Genomic DNA, 18,754 nt, shown 5'->3' on the forward strand with positions numbered 1-18,754 from the left:
TCTTGAGTGTCACTTAATCCCATTGCCTTAAATAAATAAAAATTTAAAAATATTAATCAAAATTGGCTTTTGTTATTGTATTAGTGAAATAAAAAAGTCTATCATAGTTGATCATCATCCCATATTGTTATTAGTGTGTATAATGTTCTTATAGTTGAATGCCACTTTAGATCTTGGGGACTGGGGTGGAGAAAGCATTTAGGAATGGGTCAAAAGTAAGGTCACCCTGGGGTGAAGCAGCTTCTAGTCTACCATCTCATGCCCTTCTAATTTAACTCTTTATTCTTGCTAATATAATAGGAGTTTGAGAACTGAATTATCCTAGGATTTATAATTCCTAGGGATTAGCATTTCTTTATATCCCATATACTCACTAGACCCTAAATTCAGTTGTTACTAACTGCAGACAGAATATAAATACTGTCAGCACCCTCTAAATTCCAACACCCTAGGGAAAACCTCTGTCTTCCTCATCCTGGTTAAGCATTCTTTTTAATTATATTTATTAAGTCCTACTATTTTTTGAGGTACTATGTTGTATGCTAGGAACACAAAGGTCAAAATGAGAACATCGTTGTCATCGGAGAACATGTATATTATTTCAAGAAGAGGTGGCACCTTAGTGAAGAAAGAGATGGGGAAAAAATAAATCCTGTGTCTGTTCCCTAGGCAGAGCCAGTTACCTGACACTCCACCTTACTCTGGATCAGATCCCAGCTCTCCTCCCCAGGTCAAAGGTGAGTGAAATCTATTTGTTGAAATTTTACTATCATGGTTCTTTTTTAATGGATGCTAGATTGTGAGAAATTGTATCTTATTTATTCTTTCTTGCAGGTGCTGATGCTAGACCTCTTGCTTTGTTACAGCATTCCACACCTGGAAAGATACTTCCTAACCCATCTGAGAATATATATGAAGTGAACTCCTCTGGGTATCCTTCCTGTAGGTTTGATGACTGTTGCCTGAAGATCAATACCCCTGTGGCTCCTTGGGATCAACCCTCATCCTCCCATTCAGCCTCAAATTTTTCTTATGCTCAACCAAGACTACACCACAGCCCACGGTAAATGGCCTGATAATTTTTATATTAGGCTTAATAGCAGAAACAATCCCCAAAGTTATTGTGATTCTTAAAAGTAGTGACTCTAGAATTGAGTATCATAAGCTCCTCTGGGAGATGCTGAGGGACCCTTTCTAGGAAGAATGTCTTTAAGTGAATCAAATAAAATACATAGCTTTACAAAATAAATAAATTATACTGAAATGAAGTTATCAAAACATGTGGAAAAGTCAAGCTTGTAGACTCTACAGGGTTTGTGAGTAGATTTCAGGGGTTCATGAAACTGAATGGGAAAATATTTTATTTTCATTAATCTTAATTGAAATTTTGAGTAGATATAATTCAGGGAAGGAGTTTCTATTTCAATATAATTGTTTTCCTTTGTAATTAAACTTTTTTTCTTTTGTTCACTTAAAAGCATTGTTCTGAGAAAGGGGTCCAGAGAGATCCTTCACACACATAAAAGGATAAGAATCCCTGGTTCAGAAAAATAATGGGTGTAAACCTTGCCAGAAGATGGCACTGTTGAGACATTTATGAGACATTGCATTAGTCCATTGTTCTTGGCTGTAAGAATGTTTAAATAGAAGTCTCAATAAAACCCCAAAGGTCTCTAATTGAATGAAGATGTAAAAGGTTAGAAAAATATAGGGGGATTCTGGATGCCCAGGGAAGCATTGTTTATTTGGCTTTAGCCAGGATGCTTTAGGGATTCAAAAAACTAAAATCTAACCAAGGAACAAAAAAGCAACCCTCTTGAAAAAGCAATTAATTTTAAACATTGAATTATACTTGTCCCCATCCTTTTTTTTTTAAAGTTCTAAAATAGAAATTCTTAATCAGAGGGTCTATGAATGTTCTTTAAAAATTAAATTACCATATTTCAATATGATTGGTTTACTTTTTAGTCCCATGTGTTTAATTATATTCATTTAAAAACAGTATTCTAAGAAGGGACCCACAGGCTTTTCTGATTTGCCCATCACACAAGAAATATTAAGAATCTCAGTCTATAGGATGATAATAAGATTAAAAGAATCAGAAATGATACTCATACTTTTGATGAGGAAGTGATTATCTGCAAACATAGTTAATTAAACAACACTGAGATTATGTCCATATCTTTCTCTAAGTGAGCTCTGGGAACTTGCAGTGCCTTCTCAGATTACTTTTTTACAGCATTATACATATATAATATATATATTATATATATACATACACATAAGTGTGACCTACATGAACACAATGGACACATGTTATGAACATATACATGATGGATTTATATATATATATGTGTGTGTGTGTATATTTATGTGTGTATATATCTATACACATTCATATCTATCTATTTATATTTCTATTTCCTTTCTGGAAAAGAGATAGAGAGCATGAGGGGTCAGGGTTAAATGGAAATTGCAATTAGGTGTTGAGATTAGACCTGACTAATTAAACTTGATTTGATAAAACACGAATGGAGTAAAAGAAAAAAGACTAATGTTTGCACTGTTTTCATGTCAGGGTCTTACCACCACCAACTAAAAAGAGAAAGCATTCTCAGATGCAAGAAGAGGAGGAGGAGAACTGCCTGTTGTGGACTAGAGACTACAAAACAAGTGAGCAAAATACAGATGAGAAAAGAACTCCTCAGTCTTAGTAAATACACAGGTCCTTTTTCCTGCTATTGGAAGATGCTTCTGTTCTTGGCAATGAGGTGCACCTATGTGCTTTTGTCTGTTAGAAGTAATGTTTTCATGCATAATCTTAGACAGGGTCATTTGCTTTTCCAGGAAGTGCTATTGTTCTTTGAGTTCCTTCTCCCCCTCTAATATGGGGGCAAACCTCAGAGCCTGTGTTTGAATAGACAGTCATTATCAGGGGTTGGGAGATGGAGCCCAGGTTCTTCTGGCCTGAGGTGACCAGAACAGGATAAAACTTGCTATTCAGTTTGTCCCTAGTAGATGGCAGGAAGACTTTTCAGTTCCTTTTCCTCTCTTTAGTATTTGGCCTAAATCACTAAATTCCCAAGATCTATTTTTATCATAATAAAGCAATTCATAAGGAATACAGAATTCCTGTATAGAAGCCAACATCTATCACCTTCCTTACTCCTGCTGGTTGAGGGAATGCTGGGCTTGAAGTTGGAAAGATGGTTCAAATCCCAATGCTCACCAACTAGGTGGCTTAATCTTTTTCAATCTCAGTTTATTTGACTATAAAATGGGGTTAATAGTGACTGAATCACTTACCTCATAGAATTGTAATAGAGATAATGTATTCAAAATATTATCTGAATCTCAGTTGTTTTAAAAACAATAACAAGAATTTTGTATTTACAGAACTGGTAAAATTAGAGCTATTTAGTTTAATGCAATAATAAATCCTGAAGCAGGAGTTCTTAATGTGGGGTTTGGAAAATTGTCTTAAGAATATTTTGGTAAGGATTTAAACAATTTTATATAAACAGGCAATTGATCTTATATACATATGACTAATATTTTTAACAATACATGATCATATAATTATATTGTGTGTTTTTATATATATATATATATATAAATCTATATTTACATATACACATACAAAGTGATATACAGATATTATAAACCTATATACTTTGGCAGCTAGGTGGCATAGTGTGCTAGGACCAAAGTCAAGAAGACTCATATTCCTGAGTTCAAATGTGACTTTATGGATATACTAGTTGTGTGACCCTGGGCAAATCACTTAACCTTGTTTGCCTCATCTGTAAAATAAGCTGGAGAAAGAAAGGGACAACTTCTTTAATACCCTTGCCAAGAAAACCACAAATGGGATCATGAAATGTTGGATATGACCAAATAATAACAAAAGTAGGAATGAACTGCCTTGGTCATGTCCCACCTCACTAGGGATCTTTACAAAGGGGTAGAATTAATAGGGTTGTCATAAAGGAGAATTCCTATTTAGGTAATAATAATAATAATAATAATAATAATATCAATATCAATATACCACTTTAAGGTTGACATATATTAACTCTTTTGATTAAACATGTGAGGTAGATTTTATTATTATCTCCATTTTACAGGTGGGAATGAGATTCAGAGATTAAGTGCATTCTCATTAGAATGTACACTCCTCGAAGGCAGCTAGGTGGAACAATGGTTAGAGAACCAACCTTGGAGTCAGGGGGACTTGAGTTCAAATGTAATCTCATACACTTGATACCTATTAGGTGTATGACCTTGGGCAAGTCACTTAACCTCATTTCCTTGCAACCCCTCCATAAGCTCCTTCCTTCTCTTCTTCCCTTCTTTTCTCTTTCTTTCTCCATCCCTTTGTCCCTCTTCCCTTCCTTCCTTCCTTCCTTCCTTCCTTCCTTCCTTCCTTCCTTCCTTCCTTCCTTCCTATAGCTAGCAAGTGTCTGAAGTAGTATTCCCACTGAGGTCTTCCTCCTTCCTTCTGTATTGTACTATTTAGCTGCCTCACTACCAACTGGACTAAGGAGACCAACCTTCTCAAGGTCACATAGCAAACTGGTGGCAGAGCTGAGACTAGAGCCCTAGTCTGGTATTTTCCATCATCTGATGCTATATTCAGTTTATTAAGGGATTTCCTTCCCTCTCCCTCATCCCCACCCTCATGAAAATATAGTTCTGATTTTAAAATAGAAGTCTACAGAATTCTCTTTAGAGGCAGATTAGCAGAAATGAATCCATTCCATTAAACTAGTAATACTTATTCTATTATTATAATAGTAATACTATAATAGTAACTACTGTAGAAATACTATATTTTATTGCTAAACAGTAGGAAATGCCAGTTTTTTAAGGCAGAGGCCTGTTGTTCAGACAGGGAGTGAGGAGCGTGAGAAATCCAGTCCCATCCCATTGGCCTGGGTGTGACCAGACCAGACTGGTCTTGGTCATCCCTCCACAAGACTTCCCTTTCTGCTAGCCAATTTTTGTAGTTCAGGGACAGGATACTCAGACTTTACATATTACACACACGACCCCCTCTGCTCCTCCTGATTAATAGCTCATTCTTTCCATAGTGTCCTGGGACCTGCCCCTCCCTCCTCTCTCCTCTCTCTCCTACCACCCCATTGCTTTTCATAGTCTCTAGAGGCCTAGAAGTTTCATAGCCAACAGGAAATCCTGAGTTACCTCGTTGGAAGTCTTCTTTAAATGTCTGCTCCAGGTCACTGAAAAGGTCTCCGAGGATAATTGCTACCCGAAAACAATGGGAATACTAAAATGAGCAGGTCAGGTGTTCAGATTCTAAAGAAAGACAGACAGAAAAGAAAAGAAACTGAGCAACTAAGACCTGTCTCTTCTTTTGATGGCCCTTTTGTTGGCGATGTGGGAGAATTTACATATGTGGGCGAACTGTGGTACATTTTTCCAGTCTGAAACCTAGAGAGGCAAAGGAGAGGGAAGGGGTGCCTAGGGAGAGTGCAGCCTTTGTCACCATGGGAAGGAAGAGCCCCAGGCAAGCACCTGGTGATCTATTTTTTAAAAATTACATTCAGAGAGGAAGCTTCAGTGATCTGCTGTTGTAGAACAATGTCCTATGCCAGGCTCACTGAATGTCCCAAGGTTCACAATTGTTAGGTGGAATGGCAGCTGAAACATTCATTCCTGAAGGACCAGGTGGAGGTGGAGGGGTTGTAGGAAACAGGGGACCTAGCATGTTTGTTTTTTTAAATTTTTAAAATTTTATATTATCACAATAATCATGTTATGAGTAAACATAACCCCCCCTCCCCACCCCACCCCCACCCCCAAGAAGATGAGAAACCTCAAGAATAGTAAGAGAGAAAAAAAATGTACTTCAGTCTGTGTTCAGATTCCAATGGCTCTGTCTTTGGGGTGAGTTGCTTTCTGTACCATAAGTCCACCAGAGAAGATGCTTCACCATTTCTCCCACAGTTGCTATTACAAGCTGTATATACCTCCCCACTCTCATTTATTCTATTCTCTCGCTCTCTCTCCTTTCATCCTGTCCCTGACAAAAGTGTGTATCTGAGTACCCTCTCCCACAATCTAGCATGTTTTTTAATATGAACCCCTGACCATGGTCCCAGAATCTCAGGATTGTTAAAAAGTTCAGAGGCCATTTGGTTGCTTCTCCATCACTGATGCCCTTCATACTGTACTTAGAGACTGTAATAAAGAGCAGACCATTCCATTTTGAACCACTGATTGTTAGGAAGGTAGATTGACCAGATAAGCAACCCCTGAAGTTTCTACCTATGATTCCAGTTTTGTCCTCTAGAGTCCTTAAATCAAATTCCTTTTTTAACATGAGTCTTCAAAAAAACAACCATCATGTCCCTCCCAATTCTTTCCTCTAGCCCTTTTCCCCCTTTCCATCCCTTTTTCTCCCTTCCTTCTCCCTCTCCCCCTCATTCTTTTCATCCTTCTGTTCCTTCCTTTTTTCTGTTCCCCTTCCTTACCTCACTCTCTCCTTTCCCTTCTCCCTCTCCATCCTTCTGCCCCCTTCTTTCCTCTTACTCTCTCCCTTCCCCCTCACTCTCTCCCTTTGCTTCTCTTCCTCATTACTCTCTCCTCATTACTCTCCCTACTCTTCTCTTTCTCCTCCCCCCATTTCCCTCTGCCTTTCTTCTTCCTTTTCCTCTCCTTTCTCCTTCATCCTTTATGGTTCCATTTCCTTCACCTCTCTGAGGCTCAATTTTCCCTTAGTAAAATAGGGTAGCAATTATATTTTACTCAGGGTTGTGAGGTTCAAAAGAGATAATGTATATAAATCCCTTTTCAAATTTTAAAACTCATTTTATTAAACGCAGCTATTAATACCTGTTATTCTTATTTAGCTTATTCTGGCTCTGGATTCAAGGCAATCAGTATTAAGTGACCTGCCCAAGGTCAAACAGCAGGTAAGAGGTTGGATTTGAACTCAGGTCCTCCTGACTCCAGGCAGGACTGGTGGTCTATCCATTGTGCCACTTAGTTGCCTCTGGGATGGTATATATATTTTAATGTAACTTCTGTTTTCTTTCCCCTCCACCTCTCTCTGTTAAAAAAAGAATTCCCCTTCTCTTTGTTTTCTTTTTCATATTTTGGACAAAGGGTCCTTCTCATTCCCTAATCTCCTCTCCCCGTTGGAGAAAAAAAGAGAACCAAAGCCCTTGTTTATGTATACATACATGTTTATGTAAACGTGTATGTGTAGGTTTTTATGTATGCCTATGTCTATGTTTGCATGCATATATACATATCTATATCTATCTATACATACATACATACACAGACATACAAAATTCCCCCAATAACCATAGTCAGAAATATAGATCTCATTCTGCATTTGGAGTCTATCCTTTCCCAGGTAGGAGTTCATTTTATAAAGTCCTCTGGAATGGTGCTTGGCCATTGCATTGATCAGAGTTCCTGAATCTTTTAAAGTTGTTTGTCTTTACAATATTGTTTATTATGTAAACTTTTCTCTAAGTTCTGCTGATATCACTCTGTATCAATTGATGCAAGTCTTCCTGGGTTTTTCTGCAATTGGTCTTTTCACTATTACTTAGAATTTAGTAGTATTCCATTGCATTTATAAGCAATAATATGTTTAATCATTCTCTCAATAGAAGGACGCCTCTTTGGTTTTTATCACAATAAAACAGCCAGAAATCTATTTGTACATATAGGTACTTTTCCTTTTTCTTTTGGGATATAAACTTAGTCTTGTTATCACTAGGTCAAAGACTACACACAATTTGGCAATATCTTATCTTTTTTAAAAAAGTCAACTTTGTGCTTAGTTGACAGGTAATAACATTGTTTCCAGCAAAAACATTTTGAACATCTCAGGGGGACAAAGTATCTCAAAACAGCTGCTTTTGTTTAGTAAGTTATGACAGAATTACTAGTAAGGGGAAAAAATCAGATGAATAAGGAGAAAATAAAACATTTGCAAAACTGCTGTAGGCTAACTATATTTTCTCTAAAAGAACAAAACATGCAACACCTCTAATATGAAGTCTATATGCTTATCCCTGGTTCTGTGGCTCCACCATTTTTTGGAATTCTCTTCTGCTAGAAAGGGTTTGGGTCAATGAGGTAGGTTGAAAGGAAAAGAGAAGTGAAAAGTTGAGGTGATGAGGACAATGAATGGGCCAAATACAATGGGATGAAATTTAATAGACATAAATGTAAAGTTGTAATTCAGATTAAGAAATCAACTATACAAGGTCAAGATGAGGAAAGTATAAAAAGAGCAGTTTTTGTTCAAAAGATTGAAAGGCATGAAGGTACTGAAAATTCAGTATGAATCAAAAATATGTGACTTCTAAAAACAGAGAGGAATAGTATTCAAATAAGGAATCATAGAACTGAAAGGTATATTTGAGATCCTCTCATTTTATTTATTTCTTTTTTTGCCTTACTTTTTAGACAGTTCTGTGTTATTACTGAGCAAATGGAGGTCAATAATTTACTCAGGTTATTTGTTGTGGTTCAGTTATGTCTAACTCGATTTGGGATTTTCTTGGCAAAAAAATTGGAGTAGTTTGCCGTTTTCTTTTCCAGCTCATTTTACATATGAGGAAACTGAGGCAAATACGATTAAGTGACTAGTCCAGGATCACACAGCTAGTAAGAGTCTAAGGCCAGATTTGAACTCAGGAATATTCCATGTCTGGTCCTCTATGCACCATGCCACCTCAGGACTAAGTGTCTCAGGCTAGATTTGAACTCAGATTTTCTTGATTCCAGGCCCTGGGCTATATCTCATACTATGAATTTAAATGTGGTTCCTGGAAAAATCCTAGGGGTGATCTAATGTGCCTCTTTCTCTGCAGTGGTGGGCAGGGATTATACTGCAGAAGCTCATGAAAATGGTGGCGATGGTGATGGACAGAATGCAGCCTCTTTGGATAAGGGCTGCCCTTCCCTGAAATGGCAGCCATATCATGCTACGCCCTGGCACAGTTTACTGAACAGTCATTATGAACAACTGTAAGTGCCCTTTGTGAAACTCTGATTCTCTACCGAAACTGTTGAGCTGAAAACAGGAAGTGGAAAGATTGTAGAGATAAGAAAACTTCCCTTTTTAATCTATTCCTGAGCAGTGAGATTGGAGAAAATATTAACTTTGAACTCAAGTTGGAGCTCTAGCCCAGACTGAATTTTCAGATTTAGGCAGAGATCCTTGTTAAAATCTCAGATTTTTTTTTTCCCCTTTTGTTTTCCATCCCTCATCTCTACAAAACTAGGGGCAAGAATTCTTCAGGACTAAGCTCACTGTACTTATCTACATTTTGCATTTTTTCCAGAATTTATTACTGTTTTACCTATAGTAGGTGAGATTAATCAATGCTTATTGAATGAAGGAATATTTAACAAATATTTGTAAATGAATGAAGGAATGAATTGAACTCAGAGGCCATCCTCAGTTGAACAGTAAAGTGTTCATTCCATCTCTAAGTTCTTTTGGATCACTTGTTCTGAATAAAGATCTGGGAGTTTTAGCTATTGAACTAAACTTGATATGAGCCAGCTTGTGATGTGGCAGCCAAAAAAAGCTAATTTAATCTTGTAATGTATTAGGAGTGGCAGAAACTCCCAGAATTTGGAGGTATTAGTCCTAGTATACTCTTCCTCAGTCACACTCTAGTTTGGAGTATTGTATTTATTTTGGGGCATCAAAGTTAAAGGACACAGATAAGCTGCAGAGTGTTCCCAGAAGAGTAACCAAGATGATGAAGGGCCTTAGATCTACATTGATCCCCTCATCCTCACCTCTGCAGGAAAGAGTCCCCCCCCCCCCACTCTAACCGTGAACCGATTTCCCACTTGCCCTTCCTTCAATTTGCCTTGTGGCTGCTCATCTTTGGTGGAGGATTAAGGAGTAACCTGTTCTTTCTTTCTTTTTTTCCCCTTAAGGCCTATTATTGCCTTTTGTTTTTATTTCAGATTCAATTCCCATTAAACCTCTCAATTGGATCACCCTTGAACAAAGACCCTTGTCTGATCCATAGAGAAAGTTGATATTTTTGACAGGAGTATGCTAAAATACAGACCTTTCAATTTCAGCTTTACCCTTAGGTTCAGAGCCCATTTTTATTTTAAATATATCCAAATGACTTATTTGAGAGGTATTAAATCCCTCAAAAATAATATTGCTAAGATTTTGAACAAAAATGTGCTTAGATTCTTCAGGCCTTATTATCCTGATTTCTAAAATTTACATTCTAAGCTCAGTTTCTACAAAATTTCTGATTTGCAAAGCTGATATGCAAACTCTTGTTTCAATAAATGCTAATCTGTAGTCAGAAACAGAGTTCATTTCAGAATAATCATCAGAAATGCAAACTTTTATTAGTCTGAGACCCACAATCTGTTTTAGAGATTGTTTAGCCTGACCTCCCCATCTTACAGAGTTGAAGATTGAAACTCAGAGAAGTGATGAGAGTCTCAAGGTCATAGATAATGTAACTGATAGAGCCAAGATTGAATCCAGCCTTCTGCTTACAATCTGGTGTTCCCTCTGCTTTCCTAGGTACACAACTCTTTCTATTAGAATAAATCTAACCCGACTTCCTCTCTGCTGTGAAGTTTCTGCCATGCTCTTTTGAAACTTTCCTTTAAATTGGATCAGTCCTGTCGTTTTTGTTTCCTTGATGGAAAAGCTCTGATTAAGGTTATCACAAAAGGATTTTTCCTTTTTCAAAACAATGCTGTTTTGAAAACTATACAATCTGATGCCCCTTGTCTTAAAGTGAAGAAATGAACAGATTAGTTCAGAAAACTAAGTCAATAGAAAGTTCCCAGATGATGTAAGACAAGTGTTCATTATCATTCTTTTCATTGATGGATTTTTCTTCCTCTGGCTTCTACTATAATTACATCTCCTCATAATGATCTGCTAAGGTTACTCAATGAATCTGGGATTAGAAACATTTGATAGCATAGGTATATTTTTTTCACAAGCATGTTCAATCTCTTTCTGAGAAATCCCTAAAGTTTTATGCTTTTAAGTTACAGAGAAAAACATTTTTTAAACCCTTCCTTTCTTTCCTATTAAAGAATTTTAAAATGGACTTTATAAGTCACAATATCTAAACTATACTAGCTATGTAAATGTTTGTTGAGCTAATTAGAATCAATTAGATAGTGGCCTCCTTGCTGTTCCTCACACAACACTGGGGATTTTTCATTGGACCTGAAATACTCTCCTTCTTCATTCCATCTTCTCATTTTCTTGAGTTTTTCCTTCAAGTCTCAGCTAAATTCCTGCCTTCTACCAAAAGTCTTCCCTAGTCCTTCTTAATCTTAATACCTTTTCTCTGTGACTATCCCCAATTTATCCTTTAGACATCTTGTCTGTAGATTGTCTTTCCTATTAGATTGTGGGTGTCTTGAGGCAGGGACATTTTTTCTTTTGATCTTTTTATCTCCTATTTTTAGTTCAGTGCCAAGTATACTAAAAATACTTGACTGGATTTGACTTGAATCTCTTGGTTCAATATTCTCATTTTTTTGTTTGTTTTTAGTTTTTAGTTGTTTTTTTTTTTGCAAGGCAAATGGGGTTAAGTGGCTTGCCCAAGGCCACACAGCTAGGTAATTATTAAGTGTCTGAGGTCACATTTGAACCCAGGTACTCCTGACTCCAGGACTGGTGCTCTATCCACTGTGCCACCTAGCCACCCCCAATATTCCCATTTTTACAGATGAGGGCTAGAAAGGTAAATGTTTCTTACTCAAGTTACTAACTTAATGGCAGAATCAGTATCAGAATTCAGGACTACCAGTTCTGCACTCTTTTTTCCCTTAAGACTTTTTATTGTTTTTATATCAGATTCATTTTCCCTTAAGCCTCTCATCCAACCACAATTGAACGCTCTTTTGTAAACAAAGAATAAATCAACAAGCACAATACCAAGACAAAAATGAAAATGTTCTTTAGGTCACAGTTGACCACAAAATTGTAAACACAGGTGATTAGAAAGAGTGGTACTCTTGGAAAAGCAGAGAAGTTCAATAAAGGGTCTAGTTTTGAGAGAAAGATGTTAAGTTCTGCCTTGGCAATGGTGAGTTTGAGATGCCTATGGCACCATATGGCTTGAAATTGGTAATATTGTACAGAAGCTATGTAGGTAATCTAGAGGTACATAGGTAAATTAATCATTTGTGTGGTTAATTACACTATGGGAACTGATTTTATCAAGAAAAAGAAAAGGAAAGGACCCAGAACAAGACCTTTGGGAACATACATAATGAGTGAATATTCTATAGATGATTGGTCATACATGGAGGAGGAGAACCAAGACTGTCATGAAACCTAGAGAGGAGAAAGTAATCAACAATTTTAAATGTTACAGAAAAGTTAAAAAAGATGAGGGTCAGGGAAAAGAAATTAATGGACAAAGATTGTTTTTATCAGCATCTAGCATATTCTACATTTGTAGGCACTCCTCTACTGAGAGGAAGGAACTGAGCTTTGATTGCCAGGGCCTGGGAGATTGGTCATTACAGTTCATTAGAATTTGGCTGCTTCTTAAACTTTTTTTCATTTGTATTGTTGTAGACATTTTTCATATTGTTATGATTCCTTTGTTCCATATGAGTTCATATGAATGGGAAGCCATACTTTTCTGTATCCTTCATATTCATTATTTCTAATGAACCAATAATATTCTGTTTTATTTGTGGACCACTATTTAATATTATTTCCTCAGTCAATGGCCATTCACTTCGCCAATTTTTGTTATCACAAAAAGTGTGGCTATGAATGTTTTGGGATGAATGGGGATTTTTGTACTGATTTTTACATTCTTGGGATATATGACATAAAATATATTCATGATGCCAAAGATCATGAACAATTTAAAGACTTTTATCAGTCAGGGTCCTTTGCACCTCAATTTATTGAGATGTTTAGTCATTTTGCAAGGAGATCCATGATAATGGAGAATATACAAAAGAGTAAGAAGTTGATATTCTAAAGCAGAAATAGCATTATCATATATCATATCATATCATATCATATTATATTATTATATAATAATACATGAGGGTAAAAATCATACCACTGAATGGTGCAATGGAACAATGAAAAGGCCTTGTATTTGGAGTCAGAAGATCTAGGTTCAAATTTTGATTGTTGTTTACCACCCTTAGACAAGTTATTTCTTCTCTCTGGGGCTGTTTCCTTTACTATAAATTAAGGGGTGTTGATTTGATGACTTTTAGGTTTCTTTCCACTTTATGATCCTATGAGTATGGGGAAAACTACCCAAGGAATCTCACAATCTCTAAGTTTCTTCCTACCCTCATAGGCTAAAATATGTAATTGTAGCTATTTACTAGATATGAACTGATGATGGGAAAGATGAAAAAGAATTGGGAGTGAAGATTCTCTAGCAAATGGAATGGATAAATCCACTCAATTTCTTCTTTTTTTTTTTTAGATTTTTTTTTTCAAGGCAATGGGTTTAAGTAGCTTGCCCAAGGCCACATGGCTAGGTAATCATTAAGTGTCTGAGGTCGGATTTGAACCCAGGTACTCCTGACTCCAAGGCTGGTGCTCTATTCACTGCGCCACCTAGCCACCCCAAATCCACTCAATTTCAAGCCATTCTTGGCAGTACTCACTTCTGAAGACTGCCTTTTTTTGATTTACATATTAATATGCTCAAGTAATCTCTTGTTTAAACGTGTGGTCTTGGGAAAAAATTAGGGATATTCTATTTTAGATGGAAGGAGATGAATTCTTCCTGCCTGGCTGAGTTCTGCAGCAGTTTTAATTTCTAGCCTCCATGTAGGGCTCTGTTATATGGGTGATGAGTCACAAGTAAGTCAGCTCAATTCAACAGACATTTATTCAGTCTGTAGAATGTACAAAGGCACATAAAATAGCAGCTAGCCATATTTTCAATTTGACAGGAACCCTACTTTTTACCTCTAAGAAGGTAAAAAAAAAGCATGAACTTCTATTAGCTGTGATTTGAAGGATTATTTTCATTTTTTAGGGGGAAAATTAAATTGATTAAATTTAACAAAGGGTAATTTTCAAAGTATGTTTTTCCTTGAAATGGTTTTTGTTTTAACCAATATTGTTAGGGAAATGAAATGGGGAGGAAATATTTCCCCAACTGTTCTCTCACCTCTTCTTTGTCCTAGCCCTGATATAGGTTACAGTGTGGTCACAGACAAAGGATTTAATTTCTCTGTGGCAGATGAGGCTTTTGTTTGTCAGAAGAAGAATCACTTCCAGATCACTGTACATGTCCAGGTTTGGGGGAGTCCACGATTTGTTAAAACTCAAATGGGACTAAAGCCAATAGAAATGTTTTACTTGAAAGCTTTTGGAGTTAAGGTAAGTTTCTCTTATTAGCCATTCTTAATAAAAAGGTCTCTTTGGTGTATTTGAATGGATTTTGTTGACACTGTACATATGTAATGTGTTTTAACTTTGGTCCTACTGCCTGAAGGTCAAGTTGGTTCATTTTACTTCCGTTCTCCTCCTCTCTGGTATCCTGACAGGACTGAGGAGTCTGTTTGCCTGCCATGGACTTGAGACCCCACTAACTATGTTCCCCTCATTTTTAAGATCCTGGTGACTAGCAGCCCAGTTCCATTTAACCATTTAACCATCAATACACATCATATTAGCTTCTGAAAGTAATTTACTTCAAAGATAAAGAAGAAACATGCAAACATCTTCCCCCACTCAATTTCTTGAGTCTTTATACTACTTTCTCTATACTATTTTAGTCTTTGGGGATTAGAAATAGATTAGGTTAATAGTTTAACTGCCTTCCTATATAGCATATATAGACCCAATTCCAGTCAAAAACCCACTGGCTAGCAATTCAGGACCTTTGTTTTACAGGGACCTCATGCCTGCCTTGGACTTCTGGGATCCTTGATCCCTGTCCTTATGTTTCTAGACCAAAGACTCCTCTCCCTATGCCTGAAATAGAAAAGGATAAAGGAAAAGTAAATGAAAACTTACTTCTCAGGGCCAATTCACTTGCTCCCCTCTGTCATAATTCTAACCATCATCTCTGTCTCAAAACTCTAGTATTCCTGATATATATCTCAAAAAACTCCATTGCCATATTTCAATTTAATAAGGATTTATTAAGTGCCTACTCTATATAGGGCACTGTGTTAGGTACCTTCAACTGAACCTGCTGGTCACCTATACTGATTTAGCTTACTGTTATCTCAAATTCAATATCTCTGTTTAAAATCAAGCTCCCTTAGGGTGGTGCATTGGAGAGCTAGAACACTACTCCTGGAGTCAGGAGTCAGGAGAACCTGAGTTTAAATCTGGTCTCAGACATTTACTAGCTGTGTAACTTTGGAAGAGTCACTTAACCCCAATTACCTGCAAAAAAAAAATAAAAACAAAAAAAAAATAAAAACAAAAAAAAATCAAATCAAACTCCCCATTTGATCCACAAAACCAGTCAATCCTCCTGAACTTCCTGTATCCATTAATGATTCCATCATTTTTTAGTCATCCTGATCCATTGGGAACTTATTCTTTCCCTTTTTATATCCTATTTCCCTACCCTGCATCACCAAGTCTAGTTGACTTTTCCTTTTAGCTTTCTTTGTAGTCTTCATTTTCTTTTCATTACTTTCACCACCACCCTAGCTCATTACTTCTCACCTCAACTAATTAGTCTCTCTCTCTGCTTCTAAATTTCTTTTCTTCAATTGGATTCTGTATATCACTGCCCAAAACCTAAGTGCAGGCTTTGCTCATATATCATTTCTCTTTTTAAAAAAAATCTCCAAAGGGTTCCATGTTTCCTCTGGAATGCCTATTTATGGTCCCTTTCCACCATTCCAACTTTATCTCTCTCTTTTTCCCTTCCTGAACTCTCCAATGCAACTAAACTGATTTACTCAACTAGCCTTCAAATATCCTTTCCATGTCTTTGTTCATGACTTTTCCTTAACTGTTCCAAGAAGTCTTGCCATTTAAATCTACTATTGTTATTTAACTTTTCAGAAATTTATTTCTTTTCTCAACAAGGAGGAATGTAAGCTCTTTAAGGGTAGAGATTATTTTTGTTTTGCCTTTTTATCCCCAATGCTAAGGATAGTGCCTTACTCACAGAATTATCCTTAAAAGATGATTATTGAATTTAATTGGATAACTAGATGGTGATTTGAAGACTTCAGTATTTTTTTCATAGTGTATGGCATATAAAAAACACTAAATGATTATTTGTTGCTTAGATTTGAATATTTTGAAAATTTTCTTTGTTCTATGGCATTAACTTTTGGGTCTTCCAAACAGGTAGAGGCCACCAATCAGATAATTACCATTGAACAGTCCCAGCCAGATCGAAGCAAAAGAATTTTCAATCCTTACAAGTAAGAGGACACTTTCACCCTTCACACCACATTTTCTATGAGCATTTCAGGGAAAAAAAAAGAAATGTCTGTCAGTCTCTCATTGGAATTCAAAGAGAAATCCACTGGGAAGTCTGATTTGAAATGATGGAAAATGTAAATGCTTGCAAACATGTGTTTGTCAACAAAACAATGTTCATAAAAATGCATTGAAATTCTGGAGAGGAAGTATTATAAAAAGCTGTTCTGCATTACTGTTATTTTTATACTCATTTTGCTCTGGCTTTGGCTCCTTAAGATAGACAGCATTCAGATTTTTCATTTTCATTTTCATTTTCATCATTAACATGCTGACAGAGTTAATTTCAGAATTTGGAATGCCTGCTGTGCTTACGATTCAGACTTTATTACTTTTTTGTAAATGTTGTTTTTGAGAGGGCATTGGAAGGGCTCACACTCAGAAAACACACATGGCTGATGCCAAGCTAGGCAGACCACAGATGCCATCTGAAGGAGGAATGACTTAGGCTTGGGCTTGACTTTTTGACCTATTCGATGAAAGGAGAGATGGACTATTTTATTTATTGATGTTAATATAAGCCGTCCTTAGGGCTACTATGGCAAAGTCAGTTTATACCAGAATTTGAAAGCACCTTAAACTGATGTGCAGGTGGGATTATGCCACAGCATGCAACTGGTTTCTCATATTAATAGAAAAGAAATCCTGTATGGAGTTTGACCTCTTCTTGCTAACTCCTTAGAGCAAGATCTCATCTAATGCTGGGTTAGGAGAAACTAAATATGAGACAAAGCTGTGAAGACCCCTAAGAGAAGTCTAAATGTGGCATCTCAGGACACTTTCCCTTCTTTCCTATGGACTACTGTTAGGACAGACCACTAGATGATGACAACCCTAGGTTTAAGGGATTTTGAGGAGCTACATTCTTAAGACTATACCTATGTAATGTGTTTGAGGGCAGCTGAGTGGTTTAATGGTTTGAGTGCTGGTCCTGGACTCAGGAAGACCTATATTTAAGTCCTGCCTCAGATATTTACTACTGGCCAAGTTATATAATCCTGTTTGCCTCAATTTCCTCATCTGTAAAATGAACTGAAGGAGGAAATGTCAAACAACTCCAGTATCTGCCAAGAAAACCCCAAATGGAGTCACAAAGAGTTGGACACAATTGAAAATCATTAAGCAACAGCATTTCCAAAAAATATGTTTACCTTCTATAGAGTAAAAAGAGGACACTATTAGTTTGAAGTGATGGAGTTGAATATAATAACATATTAAGGATAATTATAATAAAACATTTCTCCTAAGAACCTGGGGTACTATCTCCCAAAAAGGGGGGCATGGGATACCTATAGGGAGCAAAAGTTTAGGAGACACTTGTTAGGATCATGTTTGGTTCACACACACAGAAGATTTTAGATGAAAATTTGGGGTACCTCATAAGAAGAGTGGGCTTTTTCATGTAAAGTCACAGACTTTAAAATTTGATCTTTAAAAAAAAACAGGAAAATTTGCCTTAGACAAACAAAAAAACAGGCAAATTTGCCTCAAATAAAAAAAACCCACTTTCCTTGTGGGAGGAGAAAGGAAGGGATTTTTTAAAGTTTTTTTCAAGGCAATGGGGTTAAGTGACTTGCCCAAGGCCACACAGCTAGGTAATTATTAAGAGTCTGAGGTTAGATTTGAACTCAGGTACTCCTGACTCCAGGGTGGGTGCTCTATCTACTGCACCACTTAGCTGCCCCCAAAGGAAGGGATTTTTAGTTGTTTTTTCCTCCCTCTTTGCAGCATAACTTGTCTCATTCCCTTCAGAATCTTGACCATGCCACTAACCTCCAATAGGAGATTCTCAAAACTAAGTCACAACAAAGAACCTGACTGAACCTGACTCTAGCTAATGTCCTGGCATTTGTTTAGTTTTTCTTTGAAATGAACTTCCTGATTGTTGAGCTTGGTGTATCCCAAAGTTATCTCAGTCTGGTTCAAGGGTTTTAAATATTTTTTCTTTAATAGACTGCTTTGGCAGCCGGATGGGCCTCTGAATCCTTTCAGAAAATAATATTTTAAATGCATAAAATAAAATTCATTGGATTACAAAGGAAATCAATTCTATTGAAGTCCAACTTTTCAAATATTCAAAACATAAGTTTTCACACTTCAGGTTAGGAACTTTTGCTCTGGTTCAGGTTGATTATTCTCTATGCCCCTTGATTTTCCTCTCTGGAGGTAAACCTATAATGGAAGCCATGTAAGGGTTATTTGTTCCAGAACCACTAAAAACTCTGGGGTTGCAGTTTCCTCAAGTTCCAATTCTAAAATCTCTTCTATTTTCCCATGTAGATGAGTGGGTAGGGGAAA

The 18,754-nt window shown here is 36.7% G+C and overlaps 1 protein-coding gene across 1 annotated transcript in view; it reads left to right on the top strand.

Annotated features, from left to right (window-relative positions):
• MYRFL (myelin regulatory factor like) overlaps positions 1 to 18,754 on the top strand; it is a 173,443-nt gene that overhangs the window by 42,799 nt on the left and 111,890 nt on the right. The window contains exons 3-8 of the mRNA XM_074221048.1: positions 670 to 737; positions 835 to 1,063; positions 2,579 to 2,673; positions 8,862 to 9,018; positions 14,185 to 14,380; positions 16,322 to 16,398. Of these exons, the coding sequence (XP_074077149.1) occupies positions 670 to 737; positions 835 to 1,063; positions 2,579 to 2,673; positions 8,862 to 9,018; positions 14,185 to 14,380; positions 16,322 to 16,398 (822 nt within the window). The remainder of the gene's footprint in view (positions 1 to 669; positions 738 to 834; positions 1,064 to 2,578; positions 2,674 to 8,861; positions 9,019 to 14,184; positions 14,381 to 16,321; positions 16,399 to 18,754) is intronic.

This window comes from Macrotis lagotis, chromosome 2, assembly GCF_037893015.1.
Source record: "Macrotis lagotis isolate mMagLag1 chromosome 2, bilby.v1.9.chrom.fasta, whole genome shotgun sequence".
NCBI classification, from domain to species: Eukaryota; Metazoa; Chordata; class Mammalia; order Peramelemorphia; family Peramelidae; genus Macrotis; species Macrotis lagotis.